At 36.7% G+C, this 13,766-nt stretch overlaps 1 protein-coding gene across 3 annotated transcripts in view; it reads right to left on the bottom strand.

Annotated features, from left to right (window-relative positions):
- Positions 1–446: 446 nt before the first annotated feature.
- The window catches only part of Scml2 (Scm polycomb group protein like 2), a 52,183-nt gene continuing 38,863 nt past the window's right edge, over positions 447–13,766 (bottom strand). For 2 of the 3 annotated variants that reach the window (XM_070040790.1, XM_070040791.1), the window contains exons 13-16: positions 9,831–9,938; positions 8,777–8,983; positions 3,289–3,440; positions 447–2,052 (exon numbers count right to left, since the gene is read on the bottom strand). In XM_070040790.1, the coding sequence (XP_069896891.1) occupies positions 1,924–2,052; positions 3,289–3,440; positions 8,777–8,983; positions 9,831–9,938 (596 nt within the window). In that variant the 3' untranslated portion in view covers positions 447–1,923. The remainder of the gene's footprint in view (positions 2,053–3,288; positions 3,441–8,776; positions 8,984–9,830; positions 9,939–13,766) is intronic. The other variant, XM_070040792.1, reaches the window with a different exon arrangement.

Raw genomic sequence — 13,766 nt, 5'->3', positions numbered from 1 at the left:
GGTTCAAGGCACAAAAGCTTGAACCATGAAGATTCAGGAGACTCCAATTAATCAATGGCCATGAAAAGCATACCTGTCATCCCCAGAGACTCAGGGAAACACAAATAGGAGGATCACAGCCCAGGCCAGTCAGGGAATAAAGCCAGACCCCCATCTGGAAAATAATCCAAGGCAAAAAGGGGCTCAGGGTATGGCTCAAGTAAAAAAGAGTATTTGCCTTGCAAGCTCAAGGCCCTGATTTCAATCCCAAGTGCCACTATAAACACACAGATACACACACACACACACACACACACACACACACACACACACACACACACACACACACACACACACAAATATACTGAGACTTTGGCATTAATTGCTGCAATTAACTTTATTATAATATTTTAAAATATGGAAATTTCAAAACATAGTATTTATACAAATACCTGAGGATTGTTCAACTGGGCACAGCATCTTCATACAAACAATTTGAAAGAAGATCAAATTTAAGTAAGAATCTACTCTTACAAAGAATAACAGATGAAGTGATGCTTTAAGTAATTGCATCCTTGACTAAAATTCACTTGGTTTTCTGAAAAGAAACTATACATTCTTGCCCTAATGAACATTTTATTGGTATTTAGAAAAATCTCATAGCTTATAAACATTACACCAAAGTTATATAAAGTAATGCCAATAGACATATAGCACCATTTCCTCTTTAAAGTTCTAATTCATAAAACCTGGAGCTGTAAGTCAGAACTAATGTATCTTTCAAAACATGGAAGAATAAATGGCTCAGAAATAAGCAAATTAACTAGAACCATTGCATAGGAAAGAGACTGTCCCTGTAAAGAAGCTGATTGGATTGTTTCTTATCACCTGAAGAATAAACTGAGGTATGGGTAATACATATATATTTTTACAGAATAAACGCTTCTAATTACATGATAGTTCATCATGTAGCAGTGCAAAGTGCCATATTAAATTCAAGAAGAAAACACTCATGTGTGTATCCATACAGGTAGAGAATAATATGATATGGTAAAGTATCCATATGAAGAATAAACACAATCAAACATATATAGCTTTACAATATTTGGACACAGGCATCTTGTTACCGAGACTGATACCTCATGTCCAAGCTTAGCAAAAATATAGGAAGTTTTAAGTAGGTATTTTATTGAAAAACTTAAATCCAGATCCATTCAAACCATTCTTGTAGTGTAAACTTTTTCTTCACAAAGTGACCGTTCTATTGTATAATTTTTTTAAATGATCAAAAATTGATTAAGAATATTCTATGAAAGCTCATATAAGCTTGATTTTTTTCCTTTATATATGAGCAAATAAAATCTCAAGGGCCGCAATAACAGAAAGAAAACTAATGTAGATGGCTATTCTCTTTCATGAAACTAGCGGAACACTGTAAAATAAAAATATTTTAGAGCTAATAGGTGCATCTTTACATTCTCTTCTGATAAAAACTCTCACAGATTATTTATAAAAGCTTTTTCCCCTTTGGGATTTAGCTGTTTTGGCTTTAAAGATTAACTAGAATCAAAGACTTTTATTGTTTACTACATGTAAGTATATTTGTAAACTATACCATAAAAATAGTAAAAAGACAAATGCTTTGCCAATTTAAGTATTGTAGTGCTAACATGTTAAATGGTTTTTATTGTATTTATTTTTTAAAAGTATTCGAGTTTCAACTATGTGCCTTGTAATTCTTAGGAAGTCATTGTATTGGTTGAGTAACGTCCCAAAGGTCTTAAACATTTTATAAACATGTAAAATGTAGTTCTAAAAATCTGATAATACATTTTATAGTAATATTCCATGAAATAAAATCTTCTAAGAGAAGACAAATGTTTCTAAATTAAAATGATTTCAGAACACCTGAGAATTATTTTTAAACTATATTTGTGCGTTTTTTCAGTTGTATTTTCCTTCTTTAAGTTTTTCAATGTAGTAACATAGTTTTAATGCTGGTCCCAGCTTCAACCCCATATATTTCATCATCATATCACTCTTCAGTAGAAGCAGAGCATCGCCATCAATTTCCTACAGAGAGAAGAAAACTATTATAATTAATGTTCCCATATTAATTATGCTTCAAAAGTTACATATATAAGAATGTGTAAAAGAGAGAGAAGTTGTACTTTTCAGATACATATTCTCTGAATATGCATTTTTTCATGAAAATATAACATGTATAGTGGAGCATCATCTGGTAATTTGGAAATTTCAAATCTTAAGAAAAAGGAAGTTTAACCCATTATCTTCAATAAGTATCCTTTGTATCAAATTATCTGATTAAATAAATGCTATGAACGGTAGAAGTAAATTTCAGATGATATTAACTTTCTAAGAACAACCAAGAATATGTCAACATTAATGCAAACTCTAAACATAGTCTACAAGGTTATCTTTATGCTGAAACAATTAGTTATCTAAGCTAGTTACTAATTTTCATACAATATTAAAAAGGACATATTATATAATAGATCACTAATGTCAGAAAACATTAGGGAAATATTACTTATTTGATGACATCCTCTTAAAGTTCTATTACTTTTATAAATCAATTTATGTTACTGGAATCTTGATTCCCTGGTTTTTTGTTTGTTCGTTTGTTTGTTTGTTTTGGTTGGTCGTGGGGTTTGATCTCTGGTGGGCCTGGGCGCTGTCCCTGAGCTCTTCAGTTCAAGGCAAGTGCTCTACCACTTGAGCCACAGCTCCACTTCTGGTTTTCTGGGGATTCATTAGAGATAAGAGTCTCACAGAGTTTCCTGCCCGGGCTGGCTTTGAACCACGATCCTCAGATCTCAGCCTCCTGAGTAGCTAGGATTACAGGCGTGAGCCACCAGCGCCCGGCTATGAATCTCTGTTTTAAAATAAAGTTACAATTAACCTTACATAATAGCTAGATTCACTGGGTAGCCCAACAAGGTCTTCTCCTCCAAGTACTGATCCTAGGGCAAGCAAGAAACAGGTTGGGGTGATATTGGAGGGGCAAACAGGAAAGGGCTGGCAGCCTCACAATGGTAGACTGAAACACATCTCTTGAGAACTTGACACTGTTTAGTATTGCAGGCACTTGGATATACATTTAATGAGTAGACCATTTTAACCTACCATTTAAGGATCTTTGGCAAAATAACCTTTCTTGACAATGGAAAAACCAGTTGATAAGGTTCCCTCACTAAGCACACAAGTCAGTATCCAACTGAAAGGCTTGAAGACAGGTCATTCAAAGGCATTAAGGCAGCAGGAAAACTGGATCAAAAGATACATTACATGTTGCCTGAAGAGGTCGGCGAGGGGGCCTGATATGTGAGGATCTGTATGTTTCATAAACCGTATCACTTCATCCACAGACCAGGTTGAAGGGTCCTTAGAGAAGCCTTGTTTCAGGACACTGGGGTCAGGTACAGCTATATAACTTGGATCTTCAATGAGGAGGGGAAAAAAAACAAATCATACTTAACCTGATCATTATATATAGAAGAGATGTTAAGGTTGGGAGTGAGTAGTGGTCTCATTCCTGGAACCTTAAGTACTCAAGAAAGGATTTAAGACTCCAACTGTAAAATCTAGTGAAAGCTTAAATAAAGATGATTGGCGATCTAAGAATACCCTCATGGGACTTTCCCAAAACGGCAGCTTCAGAGGACATCTGAAAGCTCTAAAGATCATGAAAATAGATGCAACAACACAAGGCTTCTTGGGCCACAGATAAGAACAGAAAGAGATTTGTTACTTAGATTAAATTTGGTTCAGCAATCTCCTACTCCAAATGTTGCAATGAAGTTCTCTCTCTCTCTCTCTCTCTCTCTCTCTCTCTCTCTCTCTCTCTCTCTCTCTCTCTCTCTCTCTCTCTCTCTCTCTCTCTCGTCAGTCAAGGGCTTGAACTCTGGGCTTGGGCACTGTCTCTCAGCTCTTTAGCTCAAGGCTAAAGCTCTATCAGTTGAGCCACAGTGCCACTTCCAGTGTTCATTGGAGATAAAGAGTCTCACGGACTTTCTTGCCCAGACTGGGTTTGAACCTCGGATCTCAGCCTCCTGAGTAGCTTGGATTACAGGCATGAGCCACCAGTGCCCAGCTTCTCCTACTCTCAATTTCTATCTAAATTAGTTTTATTTTACTAAATATATGGAATTTTCCCAAAGTTACATGTTTATAATTGCCTAAACTGAATCATTTTTTGTGGGGTTTGCTGGGGATAGAATCCAGAGCCTTGAGCATGTTGGGCAAACAAGCGATTGATTACTTCTTTTACCAAATCTTTCCAATGTATTCAATATGGATATTCTTAGCATTATATTTACTCCTTAGATTACTATATCTCATGGCTTAAACATTAATCTGAACTTTTAAATTTTTCTTATTTTTAAGCTAAACTTTAAAGTTATATTTTTATTAGCTAGATCAGAAGTAACTTTAATATTTAGTTTTTATTAGCTCAAATTCCTTTTACAGAAAGGGGATTTCATTTTATGTCGATTTTAGTTTAATTCCAACAGATGTTCTGATTGAAAGTTTATTAATCAATAAATATCTGAAACATGAAACAATTTAGGGGCTCATACTTCACAAGGTTTTATCTATGTTCTTCACTAAATTGTTCTAAAAGTTCTTTGTTCTAACAAACTCAGGGTGCTCAACTCTTAAAGTTAATATGTGATGATATTTAAGGGATTTTTATAGTTTATGAGAAAGGTTTGTTTCTCTAACCAAGAAGAGTTAAAACAAGTTTGTTCTATTTGTGTGTGACTTAGCTTTTCTTTCCCATAATTTGGGCTATGAACATTCAGGAGCATTTTGAGTATTTACTTGTGGAATAGGTAAAGAACAAAGAAGATAAAATAAATATTTTTATTATGTGTAACTCTGGATTTCATGTCTTTTCTTTACAACATTACAACTTATTGTGAAATAAAATCTTTATACTAAAATATATCCTACCCTCTTATCAGAGAAAAAAATGGCATACAAATTTTTGCTGGACTGTATCAACTCAGGTAAAAATGATGATCACATCCCATTTGATCTACCCCAAACAACAGAAAGCACCTTAAAAAGCTTTTAAGAACCAGGCTGGCACGAGTGACTCACATCTGTAATCCTAGCTACTCAGGAGGCTGAGATCTGAGGATCATGGTTCAAAGTCAGCCTGAGCAGGAAAGTCTGCGAAACTCTTATCTCCAATAAACCACCATAAAACTAGAAGTGGTGCTGTGGCTCAAGTGTTAGAGCACTTGACTTAAGCTGAAGAGCTGAGGGATAGCACCCAGGGCCAGAATTCAAGCCCTATGACAGACAAAAAAAAAAGCTCTTAAGATCATAAATAAAATAGATGCAGGAATACAAGATCTCTCAGGCCTCACTCAACTAAAACATATGATGTTACATAGATTAAATTATATAGGGTCAAATAACCTTCTCCATTACTCTATTTTAATGAATGTTCTAACCCTTTTGGCAGTGGAGACAGAACAGTTATCTCTTTCAATTCAACACCCAAGTGGTGCTATGGCTCAAGTGGTAGAATACTAGCCTTGAGCTTAAAAGAAGCTCAGGGACAGTGCCCAGGCCCTGAGGTCAAGCCCCAGGACTGGTACAAACAAAAAAGACATTAGGAAGATTAATCATATTTCTAAGTTACCTATGCAGTCCCCCATAGCTTTTAGACTCAAGGCTAGTGCTCTACCACTTGAGCTACAATTCCACTTATGGATTGTTTTTATTTTTGTTTTTGTTTTGTTGTTGTTGTTGTTTGTCGGTCGTGGGGCTTGAACTCTGGGCTTAGGTGCTGTCCCTGTGCTCTTCAGCTCAAGGTGAGAGCTCTACCGCTTGAGCCACAGTGCCACTTCTGGTTTTCTAGTGGTTTATTGGAGATAAGAGTCTCACAGACTTTCCTGCCAGGCCTGGCTTTGAACCGAGATCCTCAGATCTCAGCCTCCTGAGTAGCTAGAATTACAGGCGTGAACCACTGGCGCCCGGCTTCCACTTATGGATTTTTGTTACTTAATTGGAGAAAAGAGCTTTACAGACGTTCCTACCCATGCAAGCTTTAAGCCCCAGTCCTCAGATGTCAGCCTCCTAAAGTAGCTTAGGAATTCAGGTATAACCCACTGGTGCCTGGCTATATTACCTTTTATTTATGTGGTGTTTGTAGTTTCTGTCAGCAGAATCTGGTATATTCATGTTTTGACTAACATGTAACTAGTTTTTAGATTACTACAGATAAAATACATGAAAAGATCTGATTTCTTGAATAAGACTTTATTAAAAATAAAACAAGTATTTCTTGTTTTAGTCTATATGGAAAAATAATTTAGGTAGGTCTGTATCTTCAAAAAAAAAATCAGAGAAGCAGGGCACTGGTGGCTCATGCCTGTAATCTTAGCTACTCAGGAGGCTGAGATCTGAGGATCAGGTTCAAAGCCAGCCCGGGCAGGAAAGTCCGTGAAACTCTTATCTCCAATAAACCACCAGAAAACTGGAAGTGGTGCTGTGGCTCAAGTGGTAAAGAGCTCACCTTGAGCTGAGGAGCTGAGGAACAGCGCTCAGGCCCAGAATTCAAGCCCCACGACCGAAAAAAAAAATCAGAGAAAGCTGCGATAACGGTTAGAAATTTTTGTCGTTCAAATAATGGGGCAAAGTACAACAGGAAGTTGTATGAGCATCACTAGTTACCAGAAGAAAACTCAGTTTTAAATAACAGTTGTAGTACCTTAAAGAAAATAACAATAGTGACATTGCTAGACAATTTCAAAATGAAATGTTCCCTTGTTCTCTAGAAATGTAGTAGCACAGTAGTTAAGAGTATGGCCTTGAAAGAAAGGAGGGGTAACAATGTTTGATAGGAAATGTACTCATTACCTTACTCATGTACTGTAACCCTTCTGTACAGTATCTTTACAATTTTTTTTTTGGAAATAACTTTTTGTTTAAATTGTGAACATACCGTGCAGAGGGGTTACAACTACATGGGCAAGATAGTGAGGACATTTCTTATCAAGCATTGTTGCTCCTCCTTTGTTTCTCCATACCATCCCTTCCCCTCTCCACCCCCCCACTCCCACATCCCCCTACCACCACCACCCCCCACCTCACCAAAGTTGTAAAGTTCGTTTTTTGACATAACATCTTGTATATCTTATTGATATATGTGTGTGTATGTATGTATATAATGTATGTATATAAAAGAGTATGGCCTTGGAGCCAGAGTGGATTCAAGGATTGGCCCAGTTTATTTCTAGTTTGGAAACCTTACCCAAATGACTTCTGGGATTTTTTTTAACCTAAAAATGTTTATCAGCAACCTTCATCTCATGGAATTCTTAGAATGTTATATAAATGAGGCTATATAAAATACTATATGACTGGCGTATAATGTCATACAGTAATGAAGATGATGATAAATTCTATAACCACTAAGTGAATTACTAATAATGTTGTTACTATTAAGTTTCCACTCCTAAGAAGATCAGAAGCAAAATTCTTAAACTCAAATATAGGATACTTTAACATAAAATTAATCATACATTTGGAAATAAGATATTCAACATTAAAAATAATCTTTTAGCTGGGCACCAGTGGCTCATGCCTATAATCCTAGCTACTCAGGAGGCGGAGATCTGCCAGCCCAGCAGGAAAGTCTGTGAGATTCTTATCTCCAATAAACACCAGAAAACCAGAAGTGGCGCTGTGGCTCAAGTGGTAGAGAGCTTGCCTTGAGCTGAAGAGTTCAGGAACAGCACCCTGGCTCAGATTTCAAGCACCATGACTGACCAAAAAAAAAAAATCTTTTAGAATTTTTTTATTAAGGCTTTTCTTCAAAAGCTCAGACTTTTTTGAAAATATTAAAACTAAAAAATTGTACGCATTCTCATTACCTGATTCATGTAACTATAACCCCTCTGTATTTCAACTCTATAACAACAATTGAAAAAAAGACTACTGGTCTACCACATATAGAATAACTAAAATCAGAGACAATCTTTAAAGGAATAAGATAGACGGAAGTGACAATAACAAATGTGTCACAGTATGCTCACAGTGAGGTTGTCCAGAGATAGCATCAATAATAAAAAGAAGAGAGTTACTTGGTTTCTACTTCATTCATTACTCAATCTAGCTTAGATGCTAGAAAGAAAAAAGCCCACTTATTTCTACCCTCTCTTTTCTATACACTTAACCTTTAAAAGGGCAAGAGGAATAATCATCTTTGAACATGATGGTTGTTTCAGATTTTTCCAAATGGCAACAAGATGCTGCTTTGTTTACCCAGGCTACTGGGCACCGGTGTCTGACAGTGAATGGCAGAGAATCTGGAGAATGGGAAAAAGATCCAGCTTCACAAACAGGATGCCAGAGCTCTGTTCTGGCATAGGAGGTATACAGGCTATGGATAGGAAAGGTCTCAAGAAAACAAAAAAGGGAAAGAGAATATGTCTTTCTAGGCTTTGGAGTCACTAGTGGTTTCAAAGATCTAACAGTACTCAAACAAATGACAAATTGCAATTGCTAGAAAATCACTAATCTGAGAAATCTCTATCAGAAATATAGTTGATGATTCAAATCTCCACAGATAACGTGATGCCATGAGTATTTCAATAGCCATAATGGCTTAGCTCTGGCAGTGTTGTGAATAGAAGAATTTGGCCTCCATAATTTTGGCACTTTCTCCAATATAATACATTCTCAGGAGATGCTACTGAATGAAGAAACTTCGAGAAAAAAAAATTCATTGCCTGATGATCACTATATTTGAATATACCTTCACTTTTGCTCTGTATTTGAAATGGAGAGTCAAAGTAACTGCTCTTGGTAGGTGATTTCTTCTCCTCTGAAGGTAAACTTGAGGTAGCTGACACAACTTCACAGACAGAACTCAAACAATCTCCTACACTTAGTGGTAGATTCTTGGGATCTTCAAGAGTTTTTTCCTCTCGAAGCATATCAGGTCCTTCAAGCAACAATTTTTCTATAGAGAAATAGATAAAAGGAGGCTATTTTCAACACAGCTATTGCTCAAATACTATTAAACAGGCAAAAAAAACTCGTTTCTAGAAATGATTTACTTAATCCATGCTATACGGAATCAACTATGAACTACTGTTTTTTTGTTGGGCTGGGGTTTGACGTGCTTGGCAGGCAGGCACTATACCACATAAGTCATGCCGCCAACTCCTGAACCACAAATTTCTAGCACAAAGCACTTGACCATCCCATCTTCATCATATAGTAATGGATACTGTTTTGAAACCCAAATCGATTCATGTTATCACCTGAATTTCTCATGTTAATTTCAAAGTTCTTGCCAGTCTTGTTACCAACGATGTTAATATCTCATAAAAGCATTTTTTCTGGGCTAAGGGCATCGTTCAAGTGGTGAAGCACTTTCCTAGCATGCACAAAACTCAGTCTAATCCCCAGTACCAAATGGGGTACAGAAGCACTGGTACTTAGGAGTTTAATTCTTCAAAACTACTTATTATAACATGATCATAAGGTTGGTTCCTAACACTTGCTTACTACTGGAGCAATGAACAGTTTCACTGAAGAAAAGTAAGGATAAAACTCCATTATCAGTTTTTAGCAAGTAAGGCTGAATGGAAAAAGGTTATTACATTTCTTTTTATCTTGGGAGAAATGATGGTATGTACTGCTAAAGGGAGGGCAGTACTGGAGCTGTAAAAGTTACAGCCTAACTGCCAAACTTACTTGGGAAAATATACTTCCTTACCTCCAAGAACATCATCTCAAAGCATTCATAAGTGGTAGCAAAAGAACTTCCTTTCCCAATCCTGGAGCATGTAGATGCTATTTACCTTTAGAGGGAGGTATCATTAATTTGGGCAGCTTAAGAGGGGCAGCTTCAAAATGTATTGGTTCCTGAGGTCGTTTCATTCTCTGAGTTTCACTTGGTTCCTCAGTCACTGTTTTGAAAAAATGTGTTCTAATTACTATATTCTATATATGGTAATTACTATATTATTATATTCAAACATTTTTGTATCAGTATGAAATGTTTCTCAACTGTTTGCATACTATAACTTTATCAACAATGGCAGTAATTCAATTATTCATAAGCATGTGTTTACAGCATCCTATTACATATTTCTACCAAAATAATTCAATGTATTTCCAAGAGGAATATGCCTACACTTGATTTATTCTGGGTTCATCTGATCTCTCTAAATACCTAAGAAAGATGATAGTGAAGTAACTCATTATAAAAAGACCTGACAAGCTGGGCGCCATTGGCTCAAGCCTGTAATCCTAGCTACTCAGGAGACTGAGATCTGAAGATCGTGACTCAAAGCCAGCCCAGGCAGAAAAGTCTCTGTGAGACTCTCATCTTCAATTAAACTCAGAAACGGGAAGTGGTGCTGTGGCTCAAGTGGTAGAGTGCTAGCTAGCCTTGAGCACAAAGAGGCTCATGGACAACGCCCAGGCCCTAAATTCAAGCCCCACAACCGACAAAAAAAAAAAAAAAAAGAAAAAAGAAAAAAGAAGACCTGAAAAAACTGCTCCCAAGAGTAAGAGGAGTTAATATGAGATATGGAAAAGTAGATACTCTATTTTCTAGGTGATTCCGTCTAAGGCTACTCTTATAATGAGTCTACTGCTTACTTATTAATCAAATGTACTTCTAAATAAATTAATAAAATTAAATTCCAGAAGTGGAAGAACTATTCTAGGCTAAACTTAAGTATTTCCATCACTTTTTCCCAAGAATTACATTCTTGATCCATGTTAGTGAGCTAAAATTAGGATTTGACCCAAACAGAGGGTTCTGTGGAGGCAAAAATAAATCAGGAAATGATTTAGCCGGGCACTGGTGGCTCACGCCTGTAATCCTAACAGCTCAGGAGGTTGAGATCTAAGGATTGCAGTTCAAAGTCAGACAGGGCAGAAAAGTCCCCATGAAACTCTTTATCTCCAATTAACCACTCAAAAAAAAAAATGGAAGCCAGGTGCCAGTGGCTCATACCTGTAATCCTAGCTACTCAGGAGGCTGAGATCTGTTCAAAGCCAGCCTGGTAGAAAAGTCTGTGAGACTATCATTTCCAATAAGCCACCAGAAAACTGGAAGTGGCACTGTGGCTCAAGTGGTAGAGTGCTTGCTTTGGGCTGGAGAGCTGAGGGACAGTGCCCAGGCCCAGAGTTCAAGCCCCATAACTGACAAAAAAAAAAATCGAAGTGGCATTGTGGCTCAAGTAGTAAAGTGTTAACCTTGAGCCCAAAGTGGTTTAGGGACAGTGCCCAGAGCCTGAGTTCAAGCCCTACAACCAACCAAAAAAAGAAAAGATTAGATTTAGCTGAGCCACACAGGTAGAGTGACAAATTGGAAATAAAAATCTTGAGGGGTTTTCCCCTATGGGACCTTTGCTGGTTCTAGGACTATATACAAAAATGAGTAAGGCTGAAAACTCTTAAAAAGTACTGGAATCTCCAAAACCCTTCTGTAGCTCAGGAAATAAAGACTCACCCAAGGAAAAGGACTAACTCAAATACTCAATAGTTTATGACTCAACATGAACTTTTTTTGGTAGTAATGAAGTTTAAATTCAGAGCTTTGAGCTTGCTAGGAAAGCTCTCTACCACCTGAATCATATCCTCACCCCTACTTTCTAAGTTCTTCTGGAGTTTGAACTCAGGGCTTTGCATTGCTAGGAAGATGCTGTACTGTGCAACCTCTAGCCCTTTTTTGTTGTTTTGAGACAGTCTCGCTGTCCCACTATGTGGCTTGAGTTGGCCTGAACACATTATATAGCTCAGATTGTCCTTGACCTCATGATCCTCCTGCCTCAGCCTCCTGAGTACTGAGATCATAGGTACATATCACCATGCCTGTCTCAATTTTGTGAATGAAGAAGAAGGCTAACAATCTGAGCTGCAAATTTCTAAAAATGAAGGCATAATGTCCTATAGTCTTTCAGGGCTTAGGAACTACAGAATTGCTAGGTTTTCCTGGAGAAGAACCAAATAGAATTATTTTTTTCCCTTTTCCTTATTTTTCTTTCTTTTTGACAATGCCAAGAACCAAGCTTGGGCCTTGTATATGCTATCCAATCACTCTACCAATAAACTACCATCAAACAAGCTTCAGTCCCAAACAAGCTGAGTCTCTGACTGGAATTAGCCCCTGTATCTTTCTGTCTAAAAGGGAAAAGAAACAGATAGAAATCTAGAACATCTATGGATATTTTATACATAATATTCAATATACTGAAAAAAACAGATATGCAAAGAACACTATAAACCAGTAGAAACACTACTGGCATCAGTAGACAAGGATTATAATTTTGCACAATAAAAAAATGTCACCAGAGAACCTATTCTTGGTAGCAAACCAGTCAGCTGGACAGTAAACTGAAGCAACCACTGAGAAAAACTGCTTTAATGGTAACTACTAATGCTGAACCTATGCATTTCCTAGGACTTAGTAATTCTACTCCTAGATAGAAACATGATACAAAGACATACATATTTCATCAAGACACATGTACTAGAAAGTTCACCATCATGCTATTCATAATCACACCAAACAGAAAGTACCTAAATGTATACAAACAATAATAAAGGCATATTTACATAATAGAATATTATACAACAGTGAAAATGAAATGTTCTAATACATAACAAATCTTAATACGTAATACATAACAAATCTTAACATAAGTGAAGAGGGCTAGCCACAAAGAAATACTGTGATGATTCCATTTGTACTAAGCTCATAAACAGGCAAAAGAAAGATGATACTAGAAGTCAGGACAGGAGTTATCCTCACAAGGAGCCTAGGGAATAGCAGATAGAAAGTGGCACTGACACATTAGGGGTTTTTCTAGAGTAATAGTAATGGCTAATTTTTTCAACCAAGATTTCACTGTACAGCTGTGCTTACTTTGTAAACAATGAATTTTCTCTATATATTTTCTACTTCACTGAAATATCCTAAAATTGACAATTGCTAAAATATGCAAACAATGCATTTGACAAAAGTTCCTGAGGTGGTTTTGTTGGTCATGGGGCTTGAACTGAGGGCCTGACCATTTTCCCTCAAGGCTAGCACTCTACCACTTTGAGCCATAGCGCCACTTCTGGTTTTCTGGTTGTTAAATTGGAGAGAAGTGTCTCACAGATTTTCCTGCCTGGGCTAGGAAAGTGATCCTCAGATCTCAGCCTCCTCAATAGGTAGAATTACAGGTGTGAGCCACCTAAGCAGAATATTTTATCCTAAAAATCCGTACTCTCATTTTCTACATAATGTACATTGACTATAATGACTGTATTAGTTCATCCTTCTTCCCTTCATTCATGTGCTCCCCCTATGTGTCTCTGTCAAAATTGATAAACAGTACATTAGGTGTTCAGAGGAGTTACACGTTGGACTCCTCCCCTAAATATACCATCCTTTAGTCAGTTTTGTGTATATGCAGAGAGCCATGTATATGTTAGCATGCATGTTTGTATTTTAGATCAAGCTTCCACACGTAAGAGAAAATATGTATAAGGCTAATACCTTTAAAGCCATATTTCAATATAATAGAAAATGTGTAACTCTGTGAATAATCATTTTAAAAAAGCCAAAATAACCCTATGCTTTAATTCTCAAGTCCATTTAACACATCAAGAAATTACTTTCTAACTATATATTATACATTTGGCAAAAATGCTTACTTTAAAAAGAGGACAGAAAGAGAAACTCTGCTATATAAGATCCTCACGTATAAAATATAAAATAGAAGCATAGCATAAAA

This window comes from Dipodomys merriami, unplaced genomic scaffold (genome assembly GCF_024711535.1).
Source record: "Dipodomys merriami isolate MVZ:Mamm:240054 unplaced genomic scaffold, mDipMer1.0.p SCAF_3, whole genome shotgun sequence".
Classification (NCBI taxonomy): Eukaryota; Metazoa; Chordata; class Mammalia; order Rodentia; family Heteromyidae; genus Dipodomys; species Dipodomys merriami.
This window is presented reverse-complemented; position numbering and strand designations above follow the sequence as displayed.